The following is a 15,497-nucleotide window of genomic DNA, read 5'->3' as shown; positions in this document are numbered from 1 at the left end:
GTAATATTAAGCTTATATCAAAGTATTTGTCTGTTGTCCCCAGCAGAAGTGCGGAGGTAAGAGTGTTCTGGTCTCCTGTAGAAACTGCAGTACTGCACTGGGAGAGGAAATCGCTTCAGGTATGAAACAAAAACAGTAGGGGTGAACGGGGAACAATGTTATGCAGGGTTAAATGTAACACAAAACTTCAACATAGTTTTACATCATCTCTCACTGTCAGAAAATAGTCAATTTGTTTTTAACTCTCTGGACAATCCACCAAACCATACTAGCAGTATTGTGAGGTACAGCCAATTGATGCATACAGGCTGCTTCTAAAATCTATGCAGATGAGTGAATCTTATTAGAGATGAAGATATATTGTATTCAGATGTGACCAGCCATGTACCTACAATATTTCTTATTTTGTGAACTCTGAATCCAAATCCCTTTGTGACTGCACAAAGTTGGCTTTCAAAATGAAATCTGGAGATAAATGCGTAAGCATGGATTTATATTACAGCTTATGACAGCAGAGTTCAGTGTTACTGCCAAGAAAGATCAGTTTGTTTCTATGAAAAGTTGACGCATAATATTATTTAGAACATAATTTCCTACATTTGCTATAATCTTACACCTTCAGTAATATATCATTGTCTTTTGCGTTTCAGATGTGCTGAAGTTTTACATAACTGAAATATTAGTAGAGCCCAGTGAAAATGCAGTGTGTTATGTAACACAACCTGATTTAGTGCCTGAGTCAAATTCAACAAAGTTAACAAGGTAATGCCTATATCACACCTACTGAATTTGACTGTATGTATGTGAGAAACACACAGTTCTGCTTAGTTTACATTTAACATGAAAGATTTTACACACAATGATAAATTATTCAACTTAAAGGAATATTCCATTTTCTTAAAAGAAAAATCCAGATAATTTACTCACCACCATGTCATCCAAAATGTTGATGTCTTTCTTTGTTCAGGCGAGAAGAAATTATGTTTTTTAAGGAAATCATTGCAGGATTTTTCTCATTTTAATGGACTTTAATGGACACCAACAATTAACACTTAACTCAACACGTAACAGTTTTTTTCAACTGAGTTTCAAAGGACTATAAACAATCCCAAACGAGGCATAAGGGTCTTATCTAGCAAAACGATTGTCATTTTGGACAAGAAAAATAAAAAATATGCTCTTTTAAACCACAAGTCCAGTGCGACCTAACGTAAATGCGTAGTGACGTAGGGAGGTCACGTGTTACATATATAAAACGCACATTTGCGGACCATTGTAAACAATAAACTGACACAAAGACATTAATTAGTATCAGTTGACATACAACAACGTCGGAACGGTCCTCTTTCAACACACTTGTAAACACTGGGGTGGAGTTTCACGTTCGTGACCTCTTGACGTCATGGCGTATTGCGTGGGGTCGCGCTGGCGCATCACGACCGGATCTAGACGAGAAGTTGTGGTTTAAAAGTGCATATTTTTTATTTTTCTTGTCAAAAATGATAATTGTTTCACTAGATAAGACCCTTATGCCTCGTTTGGGATCGTTTATAGTCCTTTGAAACTCCGTTGAAAAAAACTGTTACGTGTTGAGTTAAGTATTAATTGTTGGTGTCTATTAAAGTCCATCAAAATGAGAAAAATCTTTGGATGACATGGTGGTGAGTAAATTATCTGGATTTTTCTTTTAAGAAAATTGACTATTCCTTTAAAGGAATATTCCACTTCTTAAAAAAAATCCAAATAATTTACTCATCCCCATGTCAACCAAAGTGTTGAAGTCTTTCTTTGTTCAGTCGAGAAGAAATTAAGTTTTTTTTTTTTAGGAAAACATTCCATGATTTTTCTCAGTTTAATAAACTTTATTGGACCTCAACAGTTTACAGTTTCAATGCAGCTTCAAAGGGCTCTAAACGATCTCAACTGAGCATAAGGGTATTATCTAGTGAAACCATCGTCACTTTTGCCAAAATATAAATAAAAAATCTGTACTTTTAAACCACAACTTTGCCTCGTAAACACATCGAAAGGTCATGCAATGATGTATGCAATACTGCCGCCCCAGCGTTTACAAGTGTGTTGAAAGAGGACCATTCAGAAGTTGTTATATGTGGAATGATACTAATTAATGTCTTTGTGTCAGTTTATTGTAGGGATGCACCGATACAACTGTATCCATCTCCGATTCCGATACCAGAATTCTGAGTATCAGCCGATACCTTCCGATCTGATACTACTGCGGTGTATTTTTCTTGAACAATTTAAAATCGCACGCGTGCGCACACACACACACACACAAAGTTTATGTGTATATTGCTTTCTGTTACATCTATAATTTTAAGTGTAAAAAACAATAATTTAAAATGATTTACAAGTACATTAGTAATTAGTAACCATGGGAGTGTTTAGGGGAACATATAATGGTATGTTAGATCAAATAAGTATGCTAAATATATTTTCCTTAATTGCGCAAAACTGTTACAGTAAAAAAGCTTTGTGTGCAGATGGTTATTTTGGAAATTATACACTTGACCGGACCTTTTATGCACATCTCGGTGCAGAATTGATGCACCTAAATCATCATATATGCTACTTATTTGGGCTTCCTGGGTGCAGCATTGATGCACTTGAATCATCCTCTCATGGGAATCCTCACTCCGCAATGGAAAGTTCATAATCGTGTGCTCAGCACATAGTGAATTGCATCCATCCAATGGCTTACTGAGACTTCATAAAATCAGATCTTTAAAATAGCCTACAGTTATCTTGTGTGTGCATGTGTAAATGATGTGTTTCATCCGTCCGCTTCACCAATGGATTAACCCAGTCGTGAGTACAGAACTTAAATATCTTTAAATGTGCGTTTGTTCCTTCACATGAAACTATCGAGTGTACTTATATTGTGCATAAAAACGTTTATGGTGGTTTTATAATAATTTGTCCTTTGAATAGCTTGTCAGTAACAGCCACAGGCAACGCACAGCATTGGAACTGTATCGGTCCTGTTAGTCCGATATCCGATCCAGCCAAAAAGCCCGGATCGGCCCTGATACCGATCCAGAATATCGGATCGATGCAACATAGTTTATTGTTTAAAATGGTCCACAAGTGTGCGTTTTACGTATGTAACGCATAACCATTCGACGTGCTTATGCACTATGTGAAGTCGCCCTGGCGCATCCCACAGCCAGGTAAAAATGCATACTTTTTATTTTTCTTGCCAAAAATGACAATAATTTCGCTAGATAAGACTCTTATGCCACGTTTTGATTGTTGAAACTGTAAACTGTTGAGGTCCAATAAAGTCTATTAAATTGAGAAAAATCCTGGAATGTTTTCCTCAAAAAACCTAATTTCTTCTCAACTGAACAAAGAAAGACATCAACATGGGATATTTGTAAATGATCAGGATTTTTTTTAAGAAAGTGTACTATTCCTTTAATTTTTCCACTTCTGTCAAAAATTCAACGTGATAACATGGTCACTGAATTTACACAAAACATCAAATGTTTTACACACTCTTTGTTCTTGTGTTGCCTGCAAGAGCATCAATAACTGTTTAATGTTAACTGTAATAGTAATGCACAGGGGTGCACATAACTGGTAAACAGGTGTGCATGCGTGATTAAAATAAAAAATGCACATTAGACACTGCCCTGAAAAGACACTTTTGTGTGAACGTTGCTGAAATTTTGTTAATTAGTTACCTAATTTACTGCAACATAAGGGATTTCTCTATGCATTGGTAAGATAATTAATTGTTAATTGTTAAAATGAATGTCTTGTTAGCAGCAATGCAGCAATCACTGGCCCGATTGGCCAATTTAAATATTTAAGCACAAAAAAATGCAAAACAGATCTCAATACTTTACATACATGTTTTTTTATAAGTTTTGTTTGCGCGCACCTCTACTCCGCATCTCAAGGCTTCAGACAGCACGCCAGTACAAGCAAATAGTAAAGACTTCTCTTGCACTTGAGCGGACTTTTTAACACAAAATTATCTTACATGTTGTAATTATAGTAGTAGACAGTCGTCTTTTACACAAAAAATGAATATAAACGGTTAAGAAATAAAATGTGTGTGTAGCAATATATTGGATCGGTGCACAAAGTGACAGTACACTATAAAAAATATGTGGGGTTGTCTTTACCTAACCATGTGTTCTGTCCAATACTGAGACAGCCATGGGTTTAAAACAACCCAGCATTTTAAAGTATAAATCTGATGCTGTTTTTAATGTCAATTAAACCACAAACAAAGAAAATCATAATTCCTTGACTTGACTGATTAACCCGTTAATTGGTGCTGTCCCGTGAGCGGGACACCTACGTTTATTTCAATATTTTCTATGTAAATGTTAATCTATCACGACAAACTATATATTGTTGGAAAGGTCTAAAAATTTAGTTTTCATATTTCAAAACCTTTTAGCAGTAATAATAATGCAGTAACTGTAATTTATTCATTTGTGAAACGAGTATGCAGCAAACCTCACAGCAAACCAGCACAAACCTCCGTTTTTTGACAATTTTATGTATTAAAAATAATACTCTATTGCATTTTTATTTATTACAAATAAATGTAAACTGCTTTTAAAAAAATGAATATTTTCACCTCCAGACACCAAAATTACCAAAATTTAAAAAAAAAATGCCAGAGTTATATTAATTTAAACGTGTATATCACCTTTTCACCAACCCCCCACTCAAAAAGGGCTGCGCCAGTTAAAGGGTTTTAATATTTAAACATTAATCCAATTTACACAGTAAAGCACTGTTTATTTCATGTCTATGTTTATGTCATTTATGTATTAAAGCGCAACACATAATTTTATGAGTCAAGACTATTTAACCTTGTTCAGCATAATTAATTTGATTTTAGTTATTTTTTTGTCTTGAATATACGTAAAAATAATTTAAGCAGATTCTTTTCTGCCTTTTTAGATTCACTAAAAGGTTAATAACTGTGTGTTTGTTTTTGTTTATAATGAATATGTTATATTATGTACAGTATGCTAACCAGGAGTGGTTGTATTCAGAGCGTTTTTCCTCTGTGTCATACAGACAGCGATTCTTGGAGCAAAGTTTAGCCTCCAGACTGGTCGAGCTTTCATCTGCACAAAGTATATTCCGCTTTTCCATTCAAACTCCAGGTGGCAAAGCCATGATTTTGCTAAGGAAAACATAGGAAATATGTCATATATCTACTAATAAGTTTTTGTTATTTTGTGCATTTTCAACACATATTTAAAGTGAAATACAATACTGTGCAGAAGTCTTAAACCACCACCAGCAAAGTCAATGACCACCTGTATTTATTTTTTAGGCTCTTTTTATTGAGATACAAACAAAACAAAATTTTCAAAAGGTGTCTTTAGGTAAAAGTCACTATTTAGTGTTGATCTCTGTTTGTACTAAACACATTTTGAACTTTTGAGGAAACAAAGTCATTTTAATTAGAAATTAGTATTTCATTTCATCTGCGATTGATCAAGTGTAAGAGGAGAGTAAATACTGTTTTTAAAGGGCATTTCTTATGGCTTTTTTACAAGATGTAATGTAAGTCTCTCAGGTGTGCCCAGCATGTGTCTGTGAAGTTTCAGCTTAAAATACCCCACAGATCATTTATAGCATGTGCTCTTATTTTTGATGGTGCAAAAATGCACTGTTTTAGTGTCTGTATCTTTAAATGTAAATGAATTACAGCTCCTCATTTCCTTACAAACAGACAGTGAGCTCTTTCAGTTAAAATAAATCTGATTAGTACAGTCTAAGACAATAGTATCTAGTGGACAGAGTACTCACTGATGGTGGAAACTATGATAATGCAGGACTGTAAGTGGACGGGCTTTATCAGTGTGACCTCACATTGATAAGAGAATCGAAACAGCATGTCTAATGAGAATGCTTTGGTTTAATGAGGATTCAAAAACAAGGAGCAGGTGGATTTTTTTATCATTGGGTGGTTGTATTCACACATTGCCAGCACACATTAAGTCCAAACATACTTTTGTAAAAGTGGATTTTGCATAATATATGTGGCCTTTAATACTACATATAAATATCCAGTATTTTCTGGCTGTAAAGAGAGTGCGAAATAATGTAAAAATGGCTACTATGTCACTGCCAAAAATAACAAATCTAATGATGGCATTGTGGTCTAAGACTTTTATACAATACTGTATATGTATGTATGTGTATGTGTGTGTGTGTGTATATATATATTTTTTATATATCTCCAAAAAAGAGATTTCTGAACAATTAAAAAAAGGTGGTTATCTCGTTTTGCAACGAAACTCTTCATATGTATATTAGGCCTTCTGTATGTGATTAGCCAAAGTCTTTGCATGTAAAATGAGTAAAAATGCATCTGTCAAGTTGTTGAATATTAAATATTGAGACACATCTGATTTTTTTAAGGCTTAGGTTCAATAAACTATTTGGTGACTGGAGAGAGAGTTTAACATTTTCAGAGATTATCTTCATACTACAACCCCTCTTTGTTTAAAGTCTTATCGGTTGAGACTATTAAAATTAATTGTATCTGAACTTATGTAGTCCATATTGTGAAGCAGTATCGACTGGAGTATATAAAAAAACCTTTTGTCTTTTAATTATCAGCTATGGCTCTTGAACACAGACACTCTGGTCGCCTCATTTCCTGGCACAGCAGTTATCTCCGCAGGTGATGTTCATCCCAAAAAGAATCAGTCATGCCAGGCAGTTAGAGCAGTCAAAGTCCTCTACATCCCCTGCTCTGACAGCAAGCACAAAGAGTAAGACATCCATTTATCCTGACATCTCTTCTTCTTTTTCCAGCAAATGTCTGTAACTCTTCGCTTCTCAAAGGCAAAATAACACCTTTGGTCAACTCTAAACCACAACAATACTCTCTCTCTCTCTCTCTCTCCTGCAGGCTTTTAAAGACCACATGAAATCCAAACTAGATCTGCTTTGAAGTTTTGTCATAAAAATCCCTCCTAATAATCCCTCCTTAAAAAGTTTAAACAACTTGGTTTTGCAAATCAATTCAACCTATTTGAAGTTTTGACTTGTGATTAGTTAACATAACTTAAAAAAGTTGAAATTGTAACATGTAAAGTAAAAATTTTTTTTTTACAAAAATGCTGAAATTTCTTTACAGTGTGGACTTTTTAATTATTGAGTATTAGAGCTGTCAAAATGAACACATTAACAGGGCGTTAACGTAAAATTTATTTTTAAGACACTCATTTTATTAACCTGCGATTAACGCAACACGCAATTTCTGCTTGACCCTTGGACTAGCACGTTGTTGGATAAATTGAGACACAGCCGTAGACAGTAAGTAGTCACAGGCCCGGATTGGCCATAGAGAGGACCGGGAGAAATCCTGTGGGCCGGTCTCTTTTTTTGGCCGGTGTTGTAATTCATCCTCTATTGTAAGAAACAAATATCTATTTTATGCAAAACTCATCTCAGTTTATTGGATAAAAGTAAGTTTAATATGAATTTGATGTTTTTTCAAGTAAAACAAAATGTTGCAAAATTCATAAGATAAAGAAAAATTAAGATAAAGATTTTATTTTTCCATCCGCTTTCCCTGCATACTTGATCAATCTTGCTAGTTTATTGTATATCAGTGGTTTCCAAGCTTTTTCAACCAACAGGTAATCAAAACCCACCATTTTTAAAGAAAATAGAAATATTGGAGAAAATACAAACACATTTGTTCCTTTTGAGTAGTTGTTGAATAAGTTTAAATTGAAGTTTAAATTGAATAATATTGAAATATCTTATTGTAGGGCTGCATGGCAAGATTGTTTATGCTACTGTATTTGCATTGAATTGTAAAATGATATATTTGAAAAATACAATAAATTGCAAGGCTTCAGAGAACAGTGCACTATTGCATACTTATATACTTCTGAGAATTATATAACTTTAATGTAGTCTGTCATGAACTAAAGTGGGCCGGTCTAGGCATCAAACTCCAGGGCTGAAAATGAGTCCCACTCCGGCCCTGAATAGTCATCAAACGTCATCTAAAGTGATCTTTATTTGTATGTTTTCTGAGAGGTGTAGCGTCCTAAATGCTTAACTAATACACAAATGCGTGTCCGTCGACTTATGCGTCTGAGATTTTGGTTTTGAACACATGTAGGAATTACGGAATAAGCAATTATTTATTTGCATGCGTTTTAAAGTTTTGACAGTTTAAACTTTTATTTTCCTAACAGCTGCTCTTGTCTGCGTATACCCGCCGTGCGCACACAGCTGCCTGTCATCAGTGCACGTGAACAGAGCGATTTCTCTCACGTCTTAAAGCTGCAGTAACCTAATTCATCTCTCAATGAAATCACTCTCTACTCTTGACCAAGGAACTGTTACACTTTATATGAATGTGTGTATATTTAATTTATACAGTAGTGTTTTATTTTCATTACTTAAGAGACATAAACCTTTTTAAAGAGATATTAAATATCTCTTTGCAGAAGAAATATTTGTTGTGCTTATTTATTTGATTCTCTATTAACCTGATAACAATATCTATATACCCTACTGTCTACAAATAATAATAATATTAACATTACTATACATCGTTTAAAAGGTCTACGGGTTTAGCATCAGTGTATTGTCTCTGTTTTAAGATACAGATGCTCTAGCATCATAAATGTAGTATTTTGTGACAGAAGTCCAGATGACAACATGCTAAATATGAACGTGACTTCTTACCTTTGTGCTGATATAACGATCGCAAGTCGAATCCAGTCTATTTCAGATGTGTGAATAATCCATGAAAACCGTCTAATAGAATACATTCAATGACCATTTTTTGTCCACAAATGCATATAATCCGTGAAATATAGATATGTTGTCCATTGTTTACATCAGATTTCGCATGAACGTCTTGTAATAGAATATGATATACAGTCTGAGGACTGTTTACGTCGTAACATCTTACATGAGATTACATTCGCGTTTAAACCCGCATTCAAACTTTGTTTTACAAAGTAAGCGGGAGTATAATACATAATATCCAAACAGCGCTGTCAAATATCTGTCTCGCTCGTTCCTCCAATGACTTCATGGAAAATAATGATGGGCTTATTGACCTCAAATGTGAAACATAACTTCTTTAGACTTGTGGCCTTGGGATCATTGCAGTTTTAGGTTTCACACACATTTTCATCATGAAGATTTTTAGTATTAAAAAAGATGTTATGCAAAAAAATGTATTACAATGTGTACTATCAGTTTAAAAAAAAATGGTAACGTAATCTGTATCGGCCATCACAAAGATAACAAATCGGTATCGGCTGCGAAAATCCTGATCGGAGCATCCCTAATAATAAATATACATTTGTATAAAACATCCATATTTGTCCATGCCCATGTTGATCAGAGTATTAAAAACTTTTCACTTTAAAGGGGCCGTGAATTGGTCGATTTTATTGCTTTATGACGTTGATTGATGTCTACTTATGCATTTCGCGTTGTTTTTACATTCAAAAACATCAAAAGCAATAAGTAATACGCTATTTTGTAACATGGATTAGTGGCTGTCTTGAGAAATGGTTCGTTTGAAGGGGCGGGCCGCATTGAAGACCTGAACGTAAACACCCACTGCTATGATTGGACAGCTTCGTTCCCCATCATTACATGTAGGGAAATGTTTTAAAAACATTAATGTGATAAAAATAGCCGAACACAAATATGTTTGAGACACAAAAGATTCTGGGTGCTAAACATGATACACATAAATGACAATACGTATATTAAAGTAGAAACAAAACTCGACGTGACTAAATTACCGTATAAAACACAGTAAGCGTGCATCCGAATCTAAACTGCGGCTAATAAATCCTTATCAATAACTTTGTATATTTCTATTGTGCTTGTGAGGTTGCTTTTACATTCACGTAATGTTAAATACCACAGTCATATGATAAAAAATAAGCTTTGTTGAGTGTTTGACCTTTCAAACGCAACTTGCCTAAATTACCGTATACAACACAGTAAACGGGCATCAGAATCTAAACTGCGGTTGATAAATCCTTCCTTATAACTAACTTTGTATATTTCTACCTTTAAATTACAGTCGTATTGTTAAGTGTTGTACCTTTATTAATCGTTTAATGTTTTTAGTAAATTAAAACTAACAAGACATATCAAGCAATCTCTTTTAACAAAGCAATAGTGAAACGCAGTAACTTAAATAAAGTAAAATGTCTTACTGTGAATTATACTGCTGTGTCATTGTTGTCAGATCCAATATAAGTGGTGCTTCTGACTGAGTCTCTCTGCAAATCCAGCATCGACTTCTTTACAAATTAATCCATGTCCACAACGTTAACAAACGCTCCCCACACGAGCTGGAACTTCTTCAAAAGCAAACTTTATCCAAGCATATTGCTAATGTTATGTTTCAAGCCTCCGAATTGAAGTATTTAGCTTCTGTGTTGTTCCCATGGTTGTTCCCACGCGGTTCTTTCAAAACCGAAAATGCGTTTCCATGGTATCATAACAGATCACCGCGTCAAAATTAAAGTCTCTCAGAAAAAATGTATTTAAAAAGTCATTTTGGTTAAATTTGTCAATCTTTAAAGACATGTTTACTTACTGAGACACACGTGTCACGCGAAGCTGTGGGCGGGGCTACAAAAGTAGACTTGTCCTTTTGGTTATGGGGAGGTGTTTCAATTCTACTTTGATGTCATAGATTTCCGAATTTTAGACTGGAGTGTTTAGCTGGCTTGGTGCCAAAGACGGTTATATTTCAGAAGCACGGACGTTTTCAGTTCTGAAACTTGCAGGATGTTCATTTAAGTATGATGACCTCTTATATAACAAATTATCAAGTTAAAATTGAGTTTTTGATTCACCGCTCCTTTAACAAAGAAGTGTTAAATTAAGGTAAATATAGAACAGATAAAATGTGGAATTAAGTTGCGAATAATCACAAATTAACTCGTGACAATTATGCAATTAATCTAGATTAAATATTTTAATTGATTAACAGCCCTAATTTTGAACAGGTTTTTTTTTTTTTTTTTTTTTGCTGAAAAACATACTGCAACATTGATGGTGTATCAAAAACAGCAATCGTTTGAAATAACTATAGATAGTTTACATTAACAAAAATATTAAACATTTTCTCATTTTCACTTTTTTTACTTTATTCCTTCCCCACCCAAAAATTAACATAACCAAATTCTAGAAAAGAGGAAAAAAATCAATAAATAAAAATAAAAACATTAAAGTATACTATGAGGTTATGGTCTCAACCAAAGAGAGGATAGGGTTCCATGTAGTATAAAATGAATTAACAGAGTCCCTAATGGAGTGTTACATTTTTTTCCAAATGCAGAAAGGACATTAAGTCCTTCAACCAGGAAAGGTTTGCAGGGGGAATTTCCAGTGCAGCAGTTTTCTTCTTCTGGCAAGCAATGAGGCAAAGGCAATAATGTCAGTGTGGCGCTTGTTGTATAGACCAGCAATAGATGGTACTCCAAAAAATTGCAATTATTGGGCAGTTCAGTTTAGAGAGTACAGTTTAGGGAATGTGTAAAATGTATGAGTATGATCTGCTGGAGACATTGAGCATCTACAGTATTGCAGCTGTCATTCTCTACCAATGAGAGTTTTTTCAGTCTTGCTTTGGTAAAATGGATTCTGTGAATAACTTTAAATTGAACAAGGTTCAGACAAGCGCAGATAGAAACAGAGTTCATTTTAGTTGGTGAGTTTCTCCGCAATTTGTCATCTAGTCCAAGACCTATCTCCCGTTCCCAGGTTTCTTTGAGTGCAAGAACAGGGGAAAGTTGTAGAGAGTGAAGCAAGTCATATATAGAGGCAATGCGATTTGTAAAATTTTGAGAGCGAGAAGATATCTTCAATTATGGTTTTCACTGGTAGGTGAGGGAAGGTATCAAAATGTGCTTTGACAAAAGTCGAGTAGTTGAAATGAAAATAGCAAATAGGTTGGATTTAGGGATGTTGATATTTTTTAAAGAACTGTTAAATGACATTAATATGCACCCGGAGTATAAATCCTGAAACGACATTAAGCCCTTCTCTTTAAACTATATGAGTCCAGCGCGGAAGGTTTGAAAAGATGATTGCTATAAAAAGGCGTCTGAGTGGGCAGTGTATTTAATCTGAAGTGGTGTTGGAACTGTTTTTTGAAGAAAGCACGATCGGATTAGTGGTGTATTTAGAAGGGTACCACACATTGGGTTTGAAAACTAATGCCGATAGTGAGGATATATTACAGGAATTAGCTTCCATCATGCACCAGTCAATATCTGAAGAGTCACACCTTAAATACAGTTTCTGAATGTTAGCTGCCCAATAGTATAGAAGGAAATTGGGGAGGGCGAGGCCTCCATCCTGTTTTGGTCTTTGAAGAATTAACTTACAGACCAGATATAAGAAGATATAATGGCATCTAGCAGCTTAAAAAAAGATTTGGGAAGAAATATGGGTAGAGTCTGGAATAAGAAAAGCGTACGTGGAATAATATTCATTTTAATCGATTTAATTCTGCCTACCATAGTGGAAGACTATTCCAACTAAGCCATTAGTTTTGTAAAATTTTCCTTATACAAAGACTTGAGTTTGTGATCTGGACCCCCAGATAACTAGGGCTGGGTTTCGATTCAAATTTCAAGAATCGATTCGATTCCGATTCTCAAGATCTTGAATCGATTATCATTGTTCGATTCGATTCAATTCGATTCGATCCGATCTGATCCGATCTTCGAGATTTAGATAAGTGTTTTTTTTTTTTTTTAAACGAAATGGTGCCAGATGGACCAAAAAAATCTATTCCATGAGTCATTTTATCAGTATATTTCATGGTATACATGTTTTTCAGTTTTTTGGATTATAAAAATGTGCAGTTATTTGCCACTCACTATAGCTTTTAACTGCTCACCACAGTTTTAAAATATGGACAATTTAAAGTTAATAATGTTAAAGTGAAAATGTCCAGATGATAACAGACAGAATTGATAGACAGAATCTTGTTTTTAATTGAGTCATTAATTTTATAGACTATTGAAGCTATAGTATGCATTGTATTTTGTATTTATGCATACATTACATAAAAAATAGGCAGTATGTAAAATGAACAGGTATAAATTTATGCACAAACCTACAGACAGGATAAATACCTGTATATGAGAGACGGAGCTCTATATAGATATTATGACGGGTGCTATGATGTGATGAAGTCTGTTTTAAGGTCTTGGCGCTGTTTACTTTCTATTACACGTTAACATTTGCGTCTCTTTCTCGTCTTTCTGATCAAAGATGTTTGTACTATAAGCAAATTAGGCGTCAAACTACATCGCTCCAGCAGCGCACGTGTCACTGATATAAACGAGAGTTTTGTCTTAGCTTGCTTAAAGTTCAGAAACCTTGACAACTATAAACATTATGTGTTAGAAGAACTCTTTATTTGGCGACCCGTTGCACGCCCCTCAAGAAACCTCTGCCCGTCAGAGACCGGCTGCATGAGCACAGAGGGGGAGGGAGAGAGAGAGTTTCACTGGAGACCCGCGGTGGATTCACTTACTGCATGGCGCTTATTATAAAAATTACACAAATAACTCGTTCATTTGTTATGTGTGGATTATTTTACATGTAGATCGCAGCTTTGAGCATTTCTAGAGTTTTCAAAACAACCGCTTGCTGTACGTTCCTGACCGCTATGTTCGTTGTTTTAATGTCCTTCCACCTCGTGCGCATGCGTGAATTCAATGACGCAGCAATTAAGTTATTAATTATTAAATCGATTCTCTGAGTTACGGGTCAATCTTTAAAAATTAACATGAAAATCAATTCAGAATCGGCAAATTGATTTTTTCAACACAGCCCTACAGATAACGAAAACCATTAAAAGACACATGGAAAGGGAGTGTAGAAGGGGGTATTTGTTTTGCAAGCTCATTTGAAGGCACTCACTTTTAGTTAAATTCAATTTTTACTGAGAAGACATTATCGACATCAATATAGATCATTCATCATTAATCCAAGCAATAAAAACGACGATAGAAACAAACATTTTACACCCATTTAAGCATTTATGTAAGCTAACTGGGCCATCGCAAATGAGTTGGCCGCTTGCTAACGTGACTCTCTGACAGTATATTAAAAGTTTAAACAACAACATCAATACACATCATTCTTTAGTAGTCCAGGTTATAAAAACGACGACAGAAATTAAAATTTTTGCACTCATTTAAGCAAGTATGTAGCTATAATCATACTTACAGGTTGTGGTTAGGAGACACATGTTGTTTCAAATAAAGTGGGTACTGAACCATCTTTCATTGCCAAACGTTTAGTAAATCCCTCCGTGAAAAAGTAATTTTAACCACTGATTCTTCACAGCCAAACATTTAGTATATTCCTCCCTGAAAAAGTAATTTTAATCACAGATTCTTCATATATTTTCATCCTTTGGTATTGAAAACAAAACGAACTGAAAACACAGCGTGATATGATGTTTACACACTAACTAGCTGTGGGCAGGTCTGTAGGCGGAGATTATTATGCAAAGTTTTGGTATTACGTGGATAAAGTCAGGTAGGAGATTCAATTCATATGACGACTCGTTTCAGAGTCGACTCCCTACTTTAGAAGCCAATAACTTTATTAATCGTGCACTTTTTGGTTCAACTACTTTGCACATTGTTTACATTGATGGACAGCTACATGACACACTGCAATACAGGTAATTTTCAATATTGGATTTATGTGGCTCTTAATAGGTTAGTATAAATCATGGGTCCTCATCTGTTGCTTGACTTGTCTTTCTACAAATCTGTTGAAGCACCAACTAAACTCTATACTAAGCACTTTTTAATAAACATTTGAAGAGTTGAGATCTGCTACGTTGCCCCTGACATGCTTTCCTGCAAATTAGCATTTTTTGTCAGACTCTTTATGGATTCTGCCAACAAAGCGGTATATATGAATGACCTGAGGCCGAAATTAAGCAAATTTGAAGCAAAGTCATTTGATGAACGTATAATACGTGCCAAGGGCATTTGGTTAATATCATTAACTCATTTTTGACAGATGTGGCGTTTAGCGCATCTAAGAGGCTGTTTACACTTGGTATTAACATGTGTTTTCGTCGATCGGATCACAAGTGGACGACATTAATGCCAGGTGTAAACGGTGTTCAAAACGTTTTGAGCTCGTCCACTTTCGACCACTTTCAACCGCATCCAGAGGTGGTCGAAACCACTTTCGATCGGATCGCTTTGGAGTTGCGGAACGCACATGTGGTTGAACAGCCACACGCGACCGCCTTCTCTCCGCCCATTTATCTAATCTGAGATATTAAACACAAGTTTTACGTCTTTTTTGACTTCTGGCGTGAACATTCGGTGAACAGCGCTATTTTTAGCCTTTCATTGATAAAACTAAGCGGCTGGTCTCCGTAGTTTCGTTTTGAAAGCGTGTAAAAGTTGCCCGATCCTATTTCATCAATTGCGCTG

The 15,497-nt window shown here is 35.0% G+C and overlaps 1 protein-coding gene across 3 annotated transcripts in view; it reads left to right on the top strand.

The window, feature by feature from the left end:
- Positions 1-15,497, top strand: part of ube3d (ubiquitin protein ligase E3D) — a 47,991-nt gene that overhangs the window by 7,716 nt on the left and 24,778 nt on the right. For 2 of the 3 annotated variants that reach the window (XM_073871818.1, XM_073871820.1), the window contains exons 5-8: positions 44-119; positions 651-762; positions 5,068-5,179; positions 6,628-6,779. In XM_073871818.1, coding sequence (XP_073727919.1) covers positions 44-119; positions 651-762; positions 5,068-5,179; positions 6,628-6,779 — 452 coding nt within the window. The remainder of the gene's footprint in view (positions 1-43; positions 120-650; positions 763-5,067; positions 5,180-6,627; positions 6,780-15,497) is intronic. The other variant, XM_073871819.1, reaches the window with a different exon arrangement.

The sequence above is a fragment of the Misgurnus anguillicaudatus genome, chromosome 10 (genome assembly GCF_027580225.2).
Source record: "Misgurnus anguillicaudatus chromosome 10, ASM2758022v2, whole genome shotgun sequence".
Taxonomy (NCBI): Eukaryota; Metazoa; Chordata; class Actinopteri; order Cypriniformes; family Cobitidae; genus Misgurnus; species Misgurnus anguillicaudatus.
The sequence above is the reverse complement of the archived record's forward strand: the minus strand, read 5'-3'. Positions and strand labels throughout refer to the sequence as shown.